Raw genomic sequence first — 18,066 nt, 5'->3', positions numbered from 1 at the left:
GTGAATGAGAGTTCATTTGAGGCAGTCTGGTGCGAAATAGTGACCAACGCAACCAAATATACAGTTGGATGCTGCTATAGGCCAGGGAGTACGGGGGGAGATATTGAATTCATGCATCAGCAACTTAGTGCAATGAGTGAAGGCTTAGTGATTATTATGGGGGATTTTAATTATGGTGATATCAATTGGAAGGAGGAAATATCACGTAGCAAAAAGGAAATGGAGTTCATACATCTTGTACGAGATAATTACTTGAAACAGCACGTAACTGAAGGGACACGTGGTGTGAGAGTGTTGGACCTGGTTATTGGTTCAGAGGTTATATGCATAAGTAAGGTGTCCTCGTTACCTCCAGTTGGTGAAAGCGATCATGTGGTATTGACTTGGGAGGTTGCAAAATCTGTGGATTTTTCTATTAAGAAGGGCTATGTACGGAACTACAGGTTAGGCAATTATAACAAGCTTCGGAGCGAGCTTGCAGCCATCCCATGGCAGAACATATTGCAAGGGAAAGATGTTAGCAGTGCTTGGGATAAAATCAGCGGGTATCTGAGGAAAGCAATATCAGATTGTGTCCCCATGGTCAGGAGGTCAAACAAGGCAGGCATTAGATGGATGAGCAGTAGTATCAAGCTTGAACTGCAAAAAAAGAAAATGTTATGGAGAATTTACAAGGAGAAAGGCGATCAGGACAACCATGAGCAGTACAAGGCTAAATCAGATTATGAGAAGACCTTAGCCAAAGAGATCAAGGGTAATCCCAAAGAGTTCTTCCGCTATGTGGCAAGTAAGAGGAAGAATGACTTCGGAAGGATAACCTTAGTGGGTGCTGATGGTATTGAGGTGACAAAATCAGAGGTAATAGTCGAGTTACTGAGTGATCACTTTTCAAAAGTCTATCACCCAAGTGAGGATATCTCTATACCTATAGCAATACCTAATGTGAGAATTGAAGCTAAAGAATCAGAGGTATTAAATATATTGCAAAACTTAAATGCAAACACTGCGGTAGGCTTAGATGGAATATCAGCTCGGGTGTTGCGTGAATGTGCAAATGAATTGTCAACCCCTCTTACCTGGATATTTAATTTAAGTTTGAACTCTGGTATGGTCCCTAGGGAGTGGAAGTTAGGCAAAGTGGTTCCTTTGCATAAGGGTGGCTCTAAAACAGCAGTATTGAATTACAGACCAATCACCATCTCAGGAGTAGTGGTAAAAGTATTGGAAAAGTTGGTTAAAGACAAAATTCTAGAATAGGTGGATCAGGATATGATACTCTATAGAGGCCAACATGGTTTTGTTAAAGGTAGATCCTGCCTTAGCAATCTATTAACTATTCATAATAGAATAACATCTGAGTTGGACAAAGGAACTGGCTACACAGTGGTACTTCTGGATTTTGCTAAGGCTTTTGACAGGATACCCCATAGAACACTGTTACGCAAATTGGAGCAGATGGGAATGGATATTAAATTGGTGATATGGATAGGAGAATGGCTCAGGGAGAGATACCATAAGGTGGTGTATGGAGGAGCCGAGTCCAGAATGAGGCAGGTGACCAGTGGTGTGCCTCAGGGCTCTGTGCTTGGGCCAATGTTGTTTAATTTGTATATAAATGATATAGGAAACGGCTTAAAGGGAGATATTCAGTTGTTTGCTGATGATGCAAAGTTGTGTAGTGCAATAAAAAATCAAGCTGATGTTGAAAGTTTGCAGGAGGATTTAAATAAGCTGGTAAAATGGGCAAAAGAAAATGGATGTCAGTTCAATGTGGAAAAGTGTAAAGTCATGCATTTTGGGATTAAAAGATTACCAGCTGTGTACTACATCGATGGAAAGGTACTCCAAGAGATTGATGAGGCTAGGGACTTAGGGGTATTGGTAGATAGGGAGATGAAGTTCAGAGGACACATTGCTAAGGTGTCCAAGATTGCACATAGGATTACTTGGTTGTTGAGGAACACACTGACATCCAGAGATAAAGAGGTTATTATTACCCTTTATAAAGCATTGATACTTCCACATTTGGATTACTGTGCTCAGGTCTGGTCACCTGGATTCCTTGGAGATGAGGAGGCTGTGGAGAGGGTTCAGAGAAGAGTGACCAAGTTGGTGAGTGATATAAAAAATGCTCCCTACATTGATAGATTGAGAGCTTGTGGATTGCAGAGATTGGTTGATAGGCGAAGAAGAGGGGATATGATAGAAACATTCAAATTACTAAAAGGTTTTTATAGGATTGATGCAGGGGAAATGTTTCAGCTGTGTGATAGTGATGGAAGAACAAGAGGTCATCTCTGGAAATTAAAGAAGAGTGTGGTTAACAAAGGTGTCAGAACAAGGTTTTTTGCCTGGAGGGTGGTGAATGAGTGGAATTCATTGCCTGACTTAGTTGTGAGCTCTTCGTCTGTAAATGAATTCAAGAAGAGATATGACAGATATTGTTTTGCTAGTTTGGGTCTCCCACGATGAGTCTACTGACTCCATGGAGATACCCGTAATAATAATAATAAAAAAAGTGCTGTGTAGTAAAAGATTAAACACCAAAGATGTTTTGGATATTACATTTAAAATTGTAAATTCTGTTCGAGGAAAAGCCCTGCAACAGTGGCTATTTAAATTACAGGCAGATGATGATAGGGAACTTCTGTTGTACAATAATGTTTGCTGATTCAGCAAAAGTCAGTTTTTAGAAAGATTTCTTGAATTAACGATATAAAAAATTTTCTTGATGAAAAAGGAGATGTTTATCCACAATTGAGTGATAAAAGATGGTTGTTACACTTATCATTTTTAGTAGATTTCTGTATGAAATTAAGCAATTTAAATTTAGAGTTACAAGGTAGAGATAAAAATTTAATTGACATGTTAAGTTCAATAAAAAGTTTCCAACAATACTTACTTTTATTAAAGAAAAATATAAATGACCATCAATTTAGACATCTCCCATATTTATTAAAATTTTTTGAACAAAATCAAGAAATGCTTCGCTATGATTTAAAAGAATTTATTCGTGAAATAGAATTAGTTGAGGAAGAAATAAATTCAAGATTTAAAGATTTTAATAAAACTGAAATGATTGTATCTTTTATCAATAATCCATTTCAAGAAAACTTGAACATCACAGAAATTTCAAATAAAATTAGTGGGCTGTTTGATATAAACCAAGCTGAATGTTTATTATCTCAAGTTCTACAACTTGAGATAATAAACATTCAGAATAGTTTACATTTAAAATCAATAAACAATGAAGTCATTTGGAAGTATGCACATGAAAAATTCCCAATATTAACTGATATTGCGCGAAAAATTCTGTCATGTTTCGGATCGACACACTTGCCCGAATCCACTTTTTCAAATATGACGTCATAAAAAATCAATTAAGAAACCAAATTACAAATGATCATTTGGATGATTGTCTGCGATTGGCCACTTCTTCGTATCAACTTGACTATGAAAATATTGCGAGGTCCAAACAATGCCAAATTTCACATTTTTTTTTTTTTTTTAATCAACCAATACTTCCTGTAACTTGTGAGTTTGTAATCAATATGTTGTTTTTTCTAACTTTGGTTTTCCAAAATAGAGAAATAAATATTTTATTCCAATATATATATATTTTTGTTTTTGTTGTATTAAAATATTTGTTGTATTAAAATAATTAAAAGTGATAAATAAATTTTTAAATATACAAATAAAGTTTTTAGTTGTGTATTTTTTTTTAGTTGTTTATTTGTGCGTAATCAGATATCAGGTTGGGGGAACGTGATGTATATAAGCGAGTAGATCGCCGAATAACTTATAAGAGAGTAGATCGGCAAATAACTTTTTATAGAAGAGTAGCTCGCATAGTAAAACAGTTGAACACCACTGCTATAGGCAGATAGTGAATGTTTTAGGAAATGAGCTGACCTTGCTGCAGTATCTGCAGCCTTTATCCTTTACTCCCAACAGATGCATACATCGAAGCGTAACTTATATAACTGAAAGAGGTGGTGTTGGATTCAAGAGAGAGCACTGAACATTTCTGTACCTCTGGGCTTCATATTGCCTGAAGTGAACTTTCTGAGTCTGAATATACTATGGACCTTTGGTAGCACTGCGATTTAATAGTGCAAGCTTTACAACACACAGCTCAGGTGTAAAGTTATTACAATCTTAGTGGGATTTGTGCAGATATAATGCTGTCTGGAAAGGTGACAGAAGTTCTCAATTAAGTCCTGGTAGAGTTGCTGGTAGATGATTGGAGGGGGGGAAATTTCAGGAGACAGCTAAAGAATCATATATGCCAACATGTATATGTTGGCATATATGATTGCCACAGCAGGAAGTGTTTGGTGATGTCTGAGCCATGTTGTCTAATGCAATCTCTAGAGCTTGCAGGAGAGTTTTTATTCACAAATCAAAAGAATTTACAGCATTCTGTTGAGCACTGTAAAAATTCTTCCATTGTGGACAAAAAATAGTTGGCCATGTGGGATAGTCTGGCAGGGATTTTATTTTTGTTGCATATAACAGAGACAGCTGTTAATGTCAATGCAACAAAGGTGGTTCATTTGTTTTGACATACAGATTCAGAATAAGATATGAGAAATGCTCCAGTTCCAAATCTTATGGGCCTGATGGTAAACAAGGTGTTCAGTACTCTCTTTGGCAGAGGAGAATAGTGTATGATGGCTAAGCAGCACAGTACGCTCTTTGGTAGAAGCACAGACATGCAAGCTATAATCAAGTTATGATCATCTCAATGCCATGTATAAACAAAGCAAAGAACATCTGTCTGCACCCTAATAGGTGGAGGATGAAATGTGGTAAATGTTCATTGTCTTATGGCACTTGTCTTGTAACTGACGTATGTGAAGGAGAAAAATGAGTTTCTTATTCAAATATGAGTTCCAAGAACTTGGCTTCTGGTGTAACAAAACTGTTGGAAAAATCTGAACCCATTTGCAATTGCTCATTTTGAGAGATGGTCGATGGCTTATTGCAACTGTTACGTGAATGACAGAAGATGAAGTTATCTACATAGAGGGCCTAATTGTTGGGGGGGAGTTCTGTTATCAAGTTGACCTTGACTGCAAAAAGTGTGATAATTAAAATTGAATCATGTGCAACTCCCACCTCTTGGTTATATGATCAGAAGAGAGCAGTTCCAACTTTGAGTTGGAAAATTCAGTAAGATAAGAAGTTCATAAAAAAGAGGGCAATTCACTCTTAGACCATAATTATGTAGGTCTTTCAGTATTCCTAACCTCCAAGCAGTGTCGTATGCTTTTTCCATATCTAAGAAAACCAATACCAGATGCTTGCATTTTAGGAAAAGCATTAGATGATCAGCTGTACAGTGATATTTGCAGAAGCCAGACTGTGTTTAAGAAAACAGGTTGTTTCACTCCAGAAACCATAAAAGATGAGAGTTAACCATTTTTTTATGGAATCATGTGCAAACAAGCTGGTCAGAGCAATTGGATGGTAATTATTTGGGAATTTTAGATCCTTTCATGGCTTATGAAAAGCAATTATAATTGCCTTTTGCTAGGTATCCAGAAATTTGCGCTCATAGAAGGTTCTGTTATAAAGGTGCAACAGGTGATCCATGGATGGTGATAGATGTTTTACCATCTCTTAGTGGATATTATCTGGCCCAACAGCAGTTGGACAGTATTTAAGTAAAGCAGCTTCCATTTCTTCTTTAGAGAATGGCCTGTTGTATTCTTTGATGGCATTCAAAAAAAAAGAAAAAAGGCTACGTTGTGTTTTCAGCTTTTTTTTTTTTTTTGGGGGGGGGGTAAGGAACCTGGGGACATAAGACGATGTTGCTGATGTTTTAGCCAAAATCCTCCCTGAGTGTGTTGGCAATTGCTGTTGAATCAGCAATTCTGCAATCATTGTGTTATGGAATAGAGTTGGTGGATAGTATATCTGCCCTTCATTTTCTAGATTTTGCCACAGACTTATTTAGTATTGGTTGTTCTTATGGAGGATGCATATTGGATCCAGGATTCCTTTTGACTCTGATATCAGATGTGTCATGCTCGAACACATTTGAAAGCATGGTTTGTTATAGTGTCAGAAAAAAAGATTGGGATATTTTTCAAAAATACCCTAAGCTTTTTTCTGGGTTTCTTTGGTTGTTCACAACATCATCATTGATGGAAGAGCTGACCATTGCAGAATCAAATTCTGCAAATGAAGCAAACATGAGCCAGTCAGCTTGCTCAATTTTACACTGTGATATCCGTGATGGAGTGCATAGTTAACCATGCAGTGAAGATGGATATTATGGGACAGTCATCATGTCAAAATAAATTCTTGTTGGTTCCCCAATTGAAAAGTAGGAAGAGGAAGCAGATAATATTCTATGGTAGTGAATGTTCAGGGAGGCATATGGAAGAAGGTGTTAATTCCTGTGTTTAGGAGGGGGAAATTGTTGATGAGCACCACCCCATGGAGTATTGTGTCCATTCAAATCCCCCAATAAAAGTAAAGAGGAGTGGTACTGCAATATGACATCATCAAGGTCATATTGAGATATCTGAAGCAGGAGGAACATAGATGCAGCTTACTGTTACTAGAGTTCCAACTGATAGTTGGACAGCAAGTACTTCATCCATATTAAGTGAGAGTAGCTGGAAGGAGATGGAGACCTGTCCTCCATGGACAGGTCTCCATCTCCAGTCCTTACGAATAAAAAATATTTTGTAATGTCAGATCATCTCTTGGCTTCTTGCAGGCAAAAGCATACTGGTTTATATTTCTGCAAGAGGGCCTAGATGTCATCGATGTTTTGACGGAATCCATGACAATTCCACTGTAGGGAATTTCCATTATTTCTTTTTGGGAGTATCACCTGGCTTCCAGTTGCGAGTTGTTTTGTTTTCATTAGCCTTGGATTTTTTCTGTCTTGAGAACTGAGGATGGCTAATATCTATTATTTCTTTTTACCGAGGAAAAATATCCAAGACATCATCATAACGTACTCTTTCAGGAATACTATGAACATGGATTATTGTATCTTCTTCAGGTGGGATGGAAGTGTTCATGTCACCTGAAGATGACCCATATATCAGGTCTCGAGGCATGTCTTTGTTCCTCTGCAATACACATCCCATTATCATTTTTATTAGCAGACTTTCATGTAGCGAGAATATCTCTGGCATGTCCTCAGGAGTGAGTCTATACAAGTAATCTCCATCATTTGCTCCAAGGAGATTGAAAGCAAGTCATATTGTTGAAGGATGCTGTGATTGTGAGAATGTGGGATTGACTTGGGGCTGCCACTTTTGTCATATATTCCATCTTCACCTCCTGATAAGTGATGCATTGCTCTCTTTTCATTTTTTTGATCTCCCGTTCATCCTTCTACCTTTGGCATGCTCTGCAGTATGCTGAGTGGTGTCCCTTCCAGAAGATTTTGATGTTTTGCTCTTAGTCTTTATTCTCATGATCTTTAGTGCCTCATCAGACACTGATGGCAGAGCTATGGCATGCGGTTTGAGAATGACCATATTCTGACATTTAAACACTGTAAAGGATTTGAGATATAGAGCCTTATGGGACAGTTGAGATATCCTGCTTTGACAGATGTTGGTGGTTTTGGTTTGTTGCAAGGATGATGTTTCTGGTAGGAACCAGATGCCCATATCTATGCACCAGAAATTATCTTATTGCTGTTACTCCTTAACAGTTTGGAGCATATCTCACAATAGGGAACATCAAGGAGATCTCACTCTGTTATTACACTTCTAGAAAAGTAAATTTATGAGGGAGATAACTGTAATCAGTATTCCCCCATAGAATTGCAATTTTTCTGATTGTGCTACTCTAATTGCTTCAATTAGAATATCTCTTGAATGCAATCTCTTTACAAATTTTGAAGATCCTGCCAACCCTTAATTTTACAATTGGCCATTCACCTGGTGGATTTAAAATTAATAACAGCGGTGTATTTATTACATCTTTTGATGTTTTTTTTTGTTTCTTACTTTGGTTTTCTGTTGATGACAATATGGTTTCTGAAATTGGTTGGGGCTTGTTGTGGCCCCTGATAAACAAGAGGATGAAGGAGTGTTCATTCTCAGGAAGAGGAGGAGTTTAGTTCAGTGCAAGAGCTCTCCACCCATCATGGAGCCACAAATCGACACTAATTCTCTGGCAAGTAATGACTGTGCTTGAGAGTGGAATGCCAGGGCTATCCTGGATGCCATACCAGCCCCACAGCATGTCTTGGGCCCTATTCATGGATGATGGGGAAGGATACGTATTGCAACACCATTGACCCATGCAGGCATGCCCACTGGTCAATTGATCCTGGTTGAGACATTCAGGACTGCCCATCTTGCTGAAATAGAAGCCAAAGAAATGCAAGAACTACCAGGATCACCTTTTCCAAAATCCGTGGGTCGCACTGCTCAGGAAACATGGCAGCAAGACATGGATCTCAGCGATGGTAAGCTGAAAGACAGGATAGGAAAAAAAAACTCCAGAGAACTAGCAAAAAATATGGGACAAAAAGCATAGATAAAAATAAGAACAAAGAGGCCCAAGTACTGTCACTGAGAGGTCTATTCCACCATGATGAGATGCATCATATGGAGAGGTCATCTTGGGAAAAATCTGCACTGGATTATACACTGAGAAAGCAAACTATAGCTGCCTGTCAATATTCAGTAAGGCTTGGTGGAAAGGGTATGGTTACCTAAAAGAAGGGGCAACTCCTCCATTGATAGGTAAATCCCCCAATGAGAATCCTAAATCTGCAATTTAGGATTTTCACCAAATTTGAGATACATCTCTTGTAGACAGAAGCACAATAGCATGCACGACTCATTATTTTTCTAAATAGTAGCTTTTAGTGCACTGTGTCATTTTTAACATAGGTTTCAGAATTGAGACCATATTATTACTATTATTTTATTTTTATTGATCCGATCTGTTATGATTGTCAGTAAATCATACTGTTCAGTGGGGTAATTGTCAGGGTAGGACAGCCATGCATGATAATCCTCCTAGATTTTTTTTTTTTTTTTAACTGTGTATTCTCACTAAGATTATTTTCCACTAGATACTGTTGTTGTAAACTTTGTTTACCTCCTGTTAGGTATATCCTGCTCTTCTTGATCATTTGAATTTCTTTCTCATCCTTCAACTTTTGGCATACTTGGGAACAGGCTGCATGTGGTTCCCCTTTGCAATTAGCACATTTGGCATTTGCTCTGTTTATTGTAATGCTCTTTACTACTACTCTAGGCATTCTGACTATGACCATATTTCTGAGATTTTAAGCAGAAGGATTGGGATATAAAACCTAACAGAACATTTGAGAAAAACCTTGCTTTTCCAGATATGGAGAGTTTTTGGGAGTATTAAATGGTAAAGATGATATTCCTGGTTGAAACTAGGATATCATCACTATACATCAAAATAGAATTACATGGAATAACTTTTCTAGTTGTGCTACTTTAATATCTGTCACCACTTGATCTTTTAATCCAGAACAAATCTTATTAGGAACACTGAGGAGGTCCTACTCTGATATTACTCCTTGAGCAAAGTCCAGAGTTTTGTGAGGACACTACGATTGGTATTCCACTGCTTGATGTATTTCATGAAGGAGTTGCTCCAATTGTTTCCGGGAGGATGCAGTGGAGTTTTTTCTCACAGATTTTGAGGATTCTACTGAACCTTCAGGATAAAGGAAGCATGACTTTTCCCCAACTGGACATTCACCTATCAAGTGTATTATTATTATTATTATTATTTTGTGACACCTCCAAGGAGTCCAAAGACTCATCGAGAGAGGGCACCTACTCTACAACTCTCTGTCTCCATCATCTACACCAATGCCATCTACTGCTCACCACCATCACCACTAATATTTTTTGTCTGTAAATTGCATGTGTCCTAAAAGGCTGATTTGTCTGTATGCAGGATGAAAAACTCAATTTTCCAGAATAAAAAATCCTGCTACCTCTGTATGAGATCAGCTAATTCACCTTCAATTGAAAAAAAAAACATATAAAGATTCATCTCGTAATGAGGAGAATTGAGCATAGGCCTTTTCCAATCAAAGGGCTCAATGTACTATTGTTCTTCCAATTGTGTTTTTCTTATTTTTACTGTTTGTTGATGTTTCAATGGTTTCAGTAATTAGTCTGGACTTGTTGAGGGCTTCTGATAAACATGAGGATGAAAGACTCATTCTCAAATGAAGGAGAGAATTCAGCACCAGAGATCTCCATCCACAATGGAGCCACACGTGGGTGACCATTATATGCCAAGCAATGAATGCGCTTGCAAGTGGGTATCAGTGCTATCCTTGATGCGATACTAGAACCACATCAAGCCTTGAGTGCTGTCCCTAGACCATGAGAAAGGAGTCTCAACTGCAACACTGCTGATCCCTGTAGGCAAGCCAACTGGCTAATTCACCAGGAGCACAGATGCCTATAAATTCTTTCTAGAAAGAAAAATCTATAGAAAAATCATATAATCATGACTCAGCAAAAAACTTGTTACAACTTATTCTCATCCAGAGTATTTTAATAACATGGCAATATATCATTTTCTTGTTAGTTCTTGGTATGTACAGCATTTTCATGGGTCTATATTCTATTGTTGAGGCCTCAATGAAAGTTGAAATCAGTCTAGGTGACCCTTCCCATAATGCAAACAATGTACATCTGAAAGGGAGTATGCTGTGCATTATGGGATACCAAGGTAATATGATGTGAAGTCAGTCTCTATGCACAAGTAGCCCAGTAACTGGTTTGGTGATGTCCTCACATAATCAACAAAATTAAGTGCTTCATAAAGAGACTAAAATCATAAAAAGTAGAAAAAACTAATCTTAAGTCAGTGCCAATGTTAAGTACTGTTGTTCTTTCATCATCTAAAATCTGAAAATTTTCCATCTTCCCACTTCTGGAAGTGATAAGTCTGTTTTGGGCATTTGTTTGCACATGCACATTAGCATTTTATGTTAGTTTATATCATAAACAGCGTATAAAGTCCTTGTGAAGTTTGAATTTTTAATAACTTCACTTCTATATAATATGTAGACTGCAAAATGCAACAGAGAAAATTTATTCAAGATTAAATAATACTGTTGATTTGTTTGTTTGAATTTATTTCCATAAATTCAAAGCCAAGCTGTGTGTGTCAACCAAGTGTGTGTCAGCCAACAGCAGAAAATTTAGGGACTCATTATAACAAGAAAGAATCCCACAGAAATTCAATTACCTACTGGATGAAAAAAATTTAAAGACTGGTTCATCTTGGTTGCATTTTGCAGATTGTTTATATCTTAAATAGGAGTAAGATTGTTCATATCTTTTATAGGAGTAAGTTATTAATTCTAAGTGCACATAAACGAATTATAAAATCTTGAATTTTGAAAGGTAACTATTTAAATAAATTAATAAGATTATTTTATCTAAATAACAGAAAACAGTACCTTTAAAGCTGCAGCTCCCCCTGAGATAGAAGCAGTAGAAACTTTCTGCAGCTGTTTTATGCGATCAGAAAAATCTGTGATCCACTGAATTACAGTACAACCACGTGGTACTGTATATCGACGCCAATGAGAGGGTAACATACCTGAATTACAAAAAGAAAGAAAAATCATATATTATAGATGTACACAAACATGTGTGCATACATATTTAAAAAGACCTTCATAATTTCAGAAACCAACATTTTATGCAAACAAGTAACCTATAATAATCAGGAAGTTATTTACGCTACCTGCATTCACAATGCACGCTAGCAATACATTCCACTCACTAACTCTCCACATAAAAAAATCTACTATTCACACCCTTCTTCACCACATCTTTATACAATTTCCAAAGATGGCCACTTGTTCTTCCCATCTTAACATTCACTCTTTTTTTTTATAACTCCTGTATTAATCTGACAGAATCCCTTAACTAACTTGAAGGTCTGTATCATATCTCATCTTTTCCTCCTATCCACCAACTTCTGTAATCCACATTCTCTCAAATGCTCTTCATAACCAACACTCCAGAGTCCTGATACCACTTTGGTCATTTGTCTTTGGACCCCTCTAGTGTTTCTATATCACAATGAAAACTAAGGGACCAAATATGAACACAAAAGTCCATATGCGGTCTGACCAATGACTTGTATAGAGGCACCACCACCACCTCCTTATCCCTACATGTCAATATACTTTTAATCATAGCAGCAATATGATGTGCAGTCTTTGCAACAATTGCAACCTGTCTTCGGTACCACAGTCCACTCTCTACCATCATTCCAAGATTCCAAATATCATCCACTTCTTGAAGTACAGCTCCACCAATACAGTAAGTAGCATTATATCTCTGTATCCCAAAGTGTAACATCTTACATTTATTAATATTAACCCCGCTCATTTGTCCAAGCTAAAAGTCTATTCAAATCTTCCTGTAGAGAATTAACATCAGCACTACTCTTGATAATTCTACCTAACTTCGCATCATCAGCAAACATTTGAAGATCTCCAGTCAATCTACATCAAATATCATTAACAAATAAGTTATGAGATTATGACACAATTTAATACCAGATAGGCTAGTAAGACTTAAAAGATTGACAATAGAGTTTTAACTTAACTTTGTCATATGTTATCCAATTATTGCCAGTAGATACTAAAGACATTGATAAATAAAGCAGTGCAAGTTGTAGCATATGCAGATGACATTATTATATCAAGAACCAAACAAAAAGCAGAAGAAGCATTTGGAAGTAGAAAAATTAGCACAAGAAAGAGAGAGGCTAAAAATTAATAAAATAACCAAAATAATGATTAATAGCAGACAGCATCAGTTAACTGATACACCTGTGAAAATTAGGAACCTTGAAATAGAAAGAATGGAACAATTTAAATATTAAGAGTGGTCACTAGCCAACCAAATGAGATGGAAGATGTGCAGAATCAAAGAGGGATAATGGCTTTTTATTTTCCATGTGTACTCAGTTCAAAAGATATTCAATGGAAGACTAAAAATTGAATAATTTGTCCAACTGTTACCCGTGGATGTGAAATCTGGATGTTTACTGCAAAGCAAAGGTGGAGAATCTGATTTCAGCTTTTGAAAGGAAAATCACTAAAAAAAAACATTTCTTTTTTTTATTTTAAGGATGATACTTAGTTTCCGAAGGATCAGATACAAACATAAGTTATATCAACTTTATAAAGAATTCTAAATTTATCTAGTATAATCAAGTTCAAAAAGTTACAGTGGACAAGACATGTTTCTCATATGGAAAAGGATAGTATTCTTAAGAAAATAGCAAATTTCTTGGTAAAAAACCAAAATGAAAACCTAGAACAAGATGAGTAGATACCATTAGCCAAGATAGCAACATCATATTACAATATCCAAACTGGAGAAGTAAGTTCTGGACAGACAGGGTTGGAGGCAACAAATCCAGGAAGTCCAACAGATTCACCATTCTTGAATCTTGAGTCTTCTCCCTTAAATGTTGTTTATGGAAGTTATCCCTTATCCAGAATGCATTTCTCCTCCCTCCAGCCTATATCCTCATTATGGATGAAATCAGCCATAATGATTGCCTTCCTTCTTATCCATAAGGTTTGTCTATATATGCAGTTCATAGTTACTCTTTAAATAAGAGCAGCTGTTGCACCTGGCCTACAGGTGGCAACAGCTCCTCTAATAAATAGCCATGAATTCACTGCAGACCACTTGAGAATGTTTACTATTGCCAGATTTAATTCATCTGCAATCATCAGCAATATTCTATCTTTCTTCCCATTCTGTATGTCCTCTTTGCATACAATGTGCCCATTAACTTTATTCCTGTTGTTCCAAGCATTAGTGAACATAGCCACAATAGCTATCCTAGTAAGTGTCAACAACCTGACTATTTCATATCAGCAGTCAGAGCCATCCAGTAATCCAGAAGAGAAGATGAGTGATGGACCACCATACTAACGAACTGGATTTCAAAAGAAGGGAAATGAGGCCGAGGATGTCCTAAAAGAAAATGGAGTGATGAATTGTCATTTTGTTGGGGAAAATTGGTCAATCATTGCCAAGAACAGAGAAAGGTGGAAAGAACTGGAGGAGGCCTTCGTCCAGCAGTGGACAGAAAATGGCTGAAAAGAAGAAGTCAGAGTTAATTCCTAGTGCAAATTTTCTATTCCTTACTGCAGTCACTGTTGTCAAAACTAGTCTTGACATTCTTGATATTATCTTTATCAAGATACTCTCTCTCTCTTAATGCAGTCACAAATTGCACACACACCAGCCTCTGATGCAACCATTCTGAAAAATAGTTTCTCTGATTAATTACACTCCCAAACAATCTCTCCAAGCACTTAATTCTAAATCCAACTGGAAGTACTGATGGTTCTAATCATCAGAATCACTCTATACATCAACATAATGCAAAAAAATTTCTCTTACAGTTTGTGCATTAAATCATTTGCAAATCACAACTCTCCAACTCAATATCTTGACTCTTCCCATCCCATCTCCACTATTTTGCCTCATTAAACAACTCCTTCATATATTTTCTCATGCCATACTTATCTCCTTAAAATCATTTGTTCATAACAGTACAATCATTTCTTTGACTTTATATGCCTGCCTGATTCTGATCTTGGTAATGCTGTGAATTGTTTCAGCTGGAAAACATGCTTTCTTCATGTACTTCACAATATCCTTTTCAGTTTCTGCAGTGTACTTTCCTTTGTTTCCATGTAATGTTTCCTATCCCTACCTTTGCTGTTATTTACCAAATGCTTTTATAGTCTCTTGAATTCACGTCTGGTATCGTGAAATACTTGTCACAGCCTTGAAATTTCTACCATTATACAAAACTCCCTCCCCACCACCACCACCTTCAATACCTTTTTCATATTTGCTCATCTCTTGCAAATCCTAAATGCTGGCATTCTTTCTTACACATACTGTTACACCTGCACATAAATTTCTGCATTCAGTATCTCTTATTCTTCAATCTGGCATCATTATTTCCTTTTACCCAGAAACTATTCACACTTGCTCATGTCAAAAGATTAACTATTTCGATATATACTAAATTTTAAATACCAATAACATTTGAAAAACACTAGTGAAAACTACACTAAAACTATTGTAAACTACAGCTAAAAGAAATTAAACAGAAATCAGAAAAAACAATCCTTTAATGATTACCTTTGGCTAAATCACTTATCATACTACGATGATAATTAGTTTGCTTTTTCTCTCCTTTACATATGGAAATTACATCTTCCAAATCATGGCGCACGACAAATAGAAGCTTTGCAGCAATATTTACCTAATATAGGAAATGAGATATTATGAAGCTATTATCAATAATAAATTATACTTTAAATTACATTATTTTAATACTTTACCCAAGTAAGCAAACAAAGTTTATGCAAAAGCATCATCATCATGACTAGGTTACTTCTACGTAAAAGCTCTTGACTTCACAATTAACTGTCTCAATATTCCCATAATGTACAGCACATTTCCTTTTGGATGTATCTATGTCATGCATGATGGTAAGGGTCATTACCCAGATTTTGTTCAACCTTTACTGAGGTTTCATCATCAGCAGCTAGACCCATGAAGGTACTGAGAGCTAACAAAGCAAAAAACTTGCTACAACTAGCTCTCATCCAAAATATTTTAATGATATGGTGATACACCATTTTGCTACTTGTATATGATTAATAAGACTTCTGCATTGATTGACATTAGTATATCCATGAGCAGCAACCCTTTCTAATCATTGCACAGCAATACATACATTGCAATTGTTATGAAGTCCCCCAGCCTCTATTTACAAGTAGCATAGTCATGCAAATAATTTACGTGCTATGTTTGCTTATGCTTGGGTAAAGGATTAAAACAAAAATATGATTTCTTGTCTAGCATAATTTACTTTCTAACTAAGAAGAAAAACTTTCTATAAACTTAAACTTTATTTATGAAGTTTAATTTTAGAAAAGATAAATGGGATGAAAATACATACACACATGAAAAAAGTAATTTTTAAGTGCTTACTTACAGCTCCTATTAATATCTGTATATGCACTAATGGCACTGTAATGGTTGGGAAGTATTTAAATTTTAAGAATCTTAGTTAAAATTTTTGGAATTGCTTCAGTTTTAGTTTTCAATAGATATTTATTACATATATTGCAAAATGATATGAAATTGTAGTTCTATATTGCTAGTCTCAGTGAATTTGTACAGTATTGTATGAAGGCACTGAGACTAGCATAGCACTGAATGGACTAGTTGTCATTCTGCAACAAAGGATATTGTTGCACTATTAATATGGTAATTATGAAATCACTATGCTGCTTAGTGGAAACTTGAAAAACTTGACTAATTTTTGTCAAGTTTTTGACAAAAATTAGTCAAAAATAATTTTTGAAAAAAATTATTATAATTATTATTATTACTTAATACCTCCAAGGAGTCCAAAGACTCGTCGAGGAAAGGCACTTACTCTACAACTCTACCACCATTCAATCCACCATTCAATCCAACAACTACATCATCTACTGCCCATGACCACCATCACTATATTTTCACAGACAATCACAAACATCCATTCCTACGGCAGATTTGAACCCACAGGCTTTTGTCTGGAGAGTGGATAAGCTAACTGCTCAGCCAACCAGACTGGCATATAATGTACCAAAGATCAACTGAAGAGATAGGGCCAATGGAAATGGATGAATAGTAAAACTAAAGCAATGGAAAACACACACAAAAGGAACAGAACTAATTTTGGTCAGCAGGAGGAAGAAGAAATATAAATGGATGAATTAACTGAAATGGGTGTGTGTGTGTGTGTGTGGTGGTGGTGGCGGGGGGAAGAGACAGGTTCTAGGTTTTGCTCCTTCCTTTCAAAATTCAGTGGGAATGATACCCTTCAGGACATGCTAAACATAATATAGAGATTCAGCACTTCCACTATTCAAGAATACATTGAAATGGTTTTGCAGCAGGATGACCTTGTCTAAGTAAGGTAACCAATGAAGAAGATGGTGTGGTTATTCCATGGACACCTTCGTGATGTTCCATATTGGCAATAACTGCTTTATGCAATGTTTAAAGGGATGAAAAGAGATAGAGGTGAGTAGTGGAAGTGCAAGATATATGAGGTTTTATGTAAACCTGATGTTAACAAGGCTAAGGAATTGAGAGTATCCATTACTTTTTTATATGATAAGTACTGGGAAGTACTGCTTCAGCAGAAATGCATTATAGCATTCTTGTTGCAAAGAGAGGAAATGCCAACTAAGTTTACTATGAGAGGTAATGACATTCATTGCCTAATTGCCTGCCACACTGCATACTTAAAATCTGAAATGGATATTGCCTAAAATGTGTGTGTGTGATGGTGGTGGGAGGGGGGGGGAAGAAGAAACAGGTTCTAGGTTTTTCTCCTTCCTTTCAAAATGCAGTTAGAGTGATACCCTTCAGAATATGCTAAGCATAATATAGAGATTCTACACTTCCGCTATTCAAGAATACATTGAGATGGTTTGGCAATTGGCTACCATACAGTACATGGGACCAAACCCAAATGGGAAGCATCAAGAGGCTTCCCAATCAGATGCAGTCATATAATCCCCTAAAGGTATATAGTGTGGAAGCCTCTCTGTGTTCTATGGAGCTAGCATCTCTGCAGTTTGAGGGTACAGCAATAAAGCACTTTCTGTTGGCCAGCAACTTGACAGTACATAGATCAAACCTGTTGGTAACACTTCAAAAGAGTTCCCCAATAAACCAGTAAATAATGCTGTTGCTGCTTACACTGCCAAGTTGTGCCAAGAGGTAGTCTGAGTATTGCACAAGAAAGGGACACTATCCAAGGCACACATGGATTGGAGTCTGGGTACTGTATGAGATTGGAAACTAGCAGTCCTTCACCAATGCTGCATGCCCCCTGCTCAATGAATTTTCTTAATGCTCTATCACTACCATGAAAGATAACATAAAATTACATAGTCACTGGGTTAAAAATAAATCTCCTACAAAAATAGTACCAAAAATATTGCAAAAA

The 18,066-nt window shown here is 36.6% G+C and overlaps 1 protein-coding gene across 1 annotated transcript in view; it reads right to left on the bottom strand.

Annotated features, from left to right (window-relative positions):
• Dhc64C (dynein heavy chain, cytoplasmic) overlaps positions 1–18,066 on the bottom strand; it is a 1,087,706-nt gene that overhangs the window by 55,368 nt on the left and 1,014,272 nt on the right. The window contains exons 85-86 of the mRNA XM_090398628.1: positions 15,192–15,315; positions 11,456–11,598 (exon numbers count right to left, since the gene is read on the bottom strand). Coding sequence (XP_090254754.1) covers positions 11,456–11,598; positions 15,192–15,315 — 267 coding nt within the window. The remainder of the gene's footprint in view (positions 1–11,455; positions 11,599–15,191; positions 15,316–18,066) is intronic.

This window comes from Typopeltis vanoorti, chromosome 10, assembly GCF_054136105.1.
Source record: "Typopeltis vanoorti isolate ZY-2024b chromosome 10, IOZ_Tvanoo_1.0, whole genome shotgun sequence".
NCBI lineage: Eukaryota > Metazoa > Arthropoda > Arachnida > Uropygi > Thelyphonidae > Typopeltis > Typopeltis vanoorti.
This window is presented reverse-complemented; position numbering and strand designations above follow the sequence as displayed.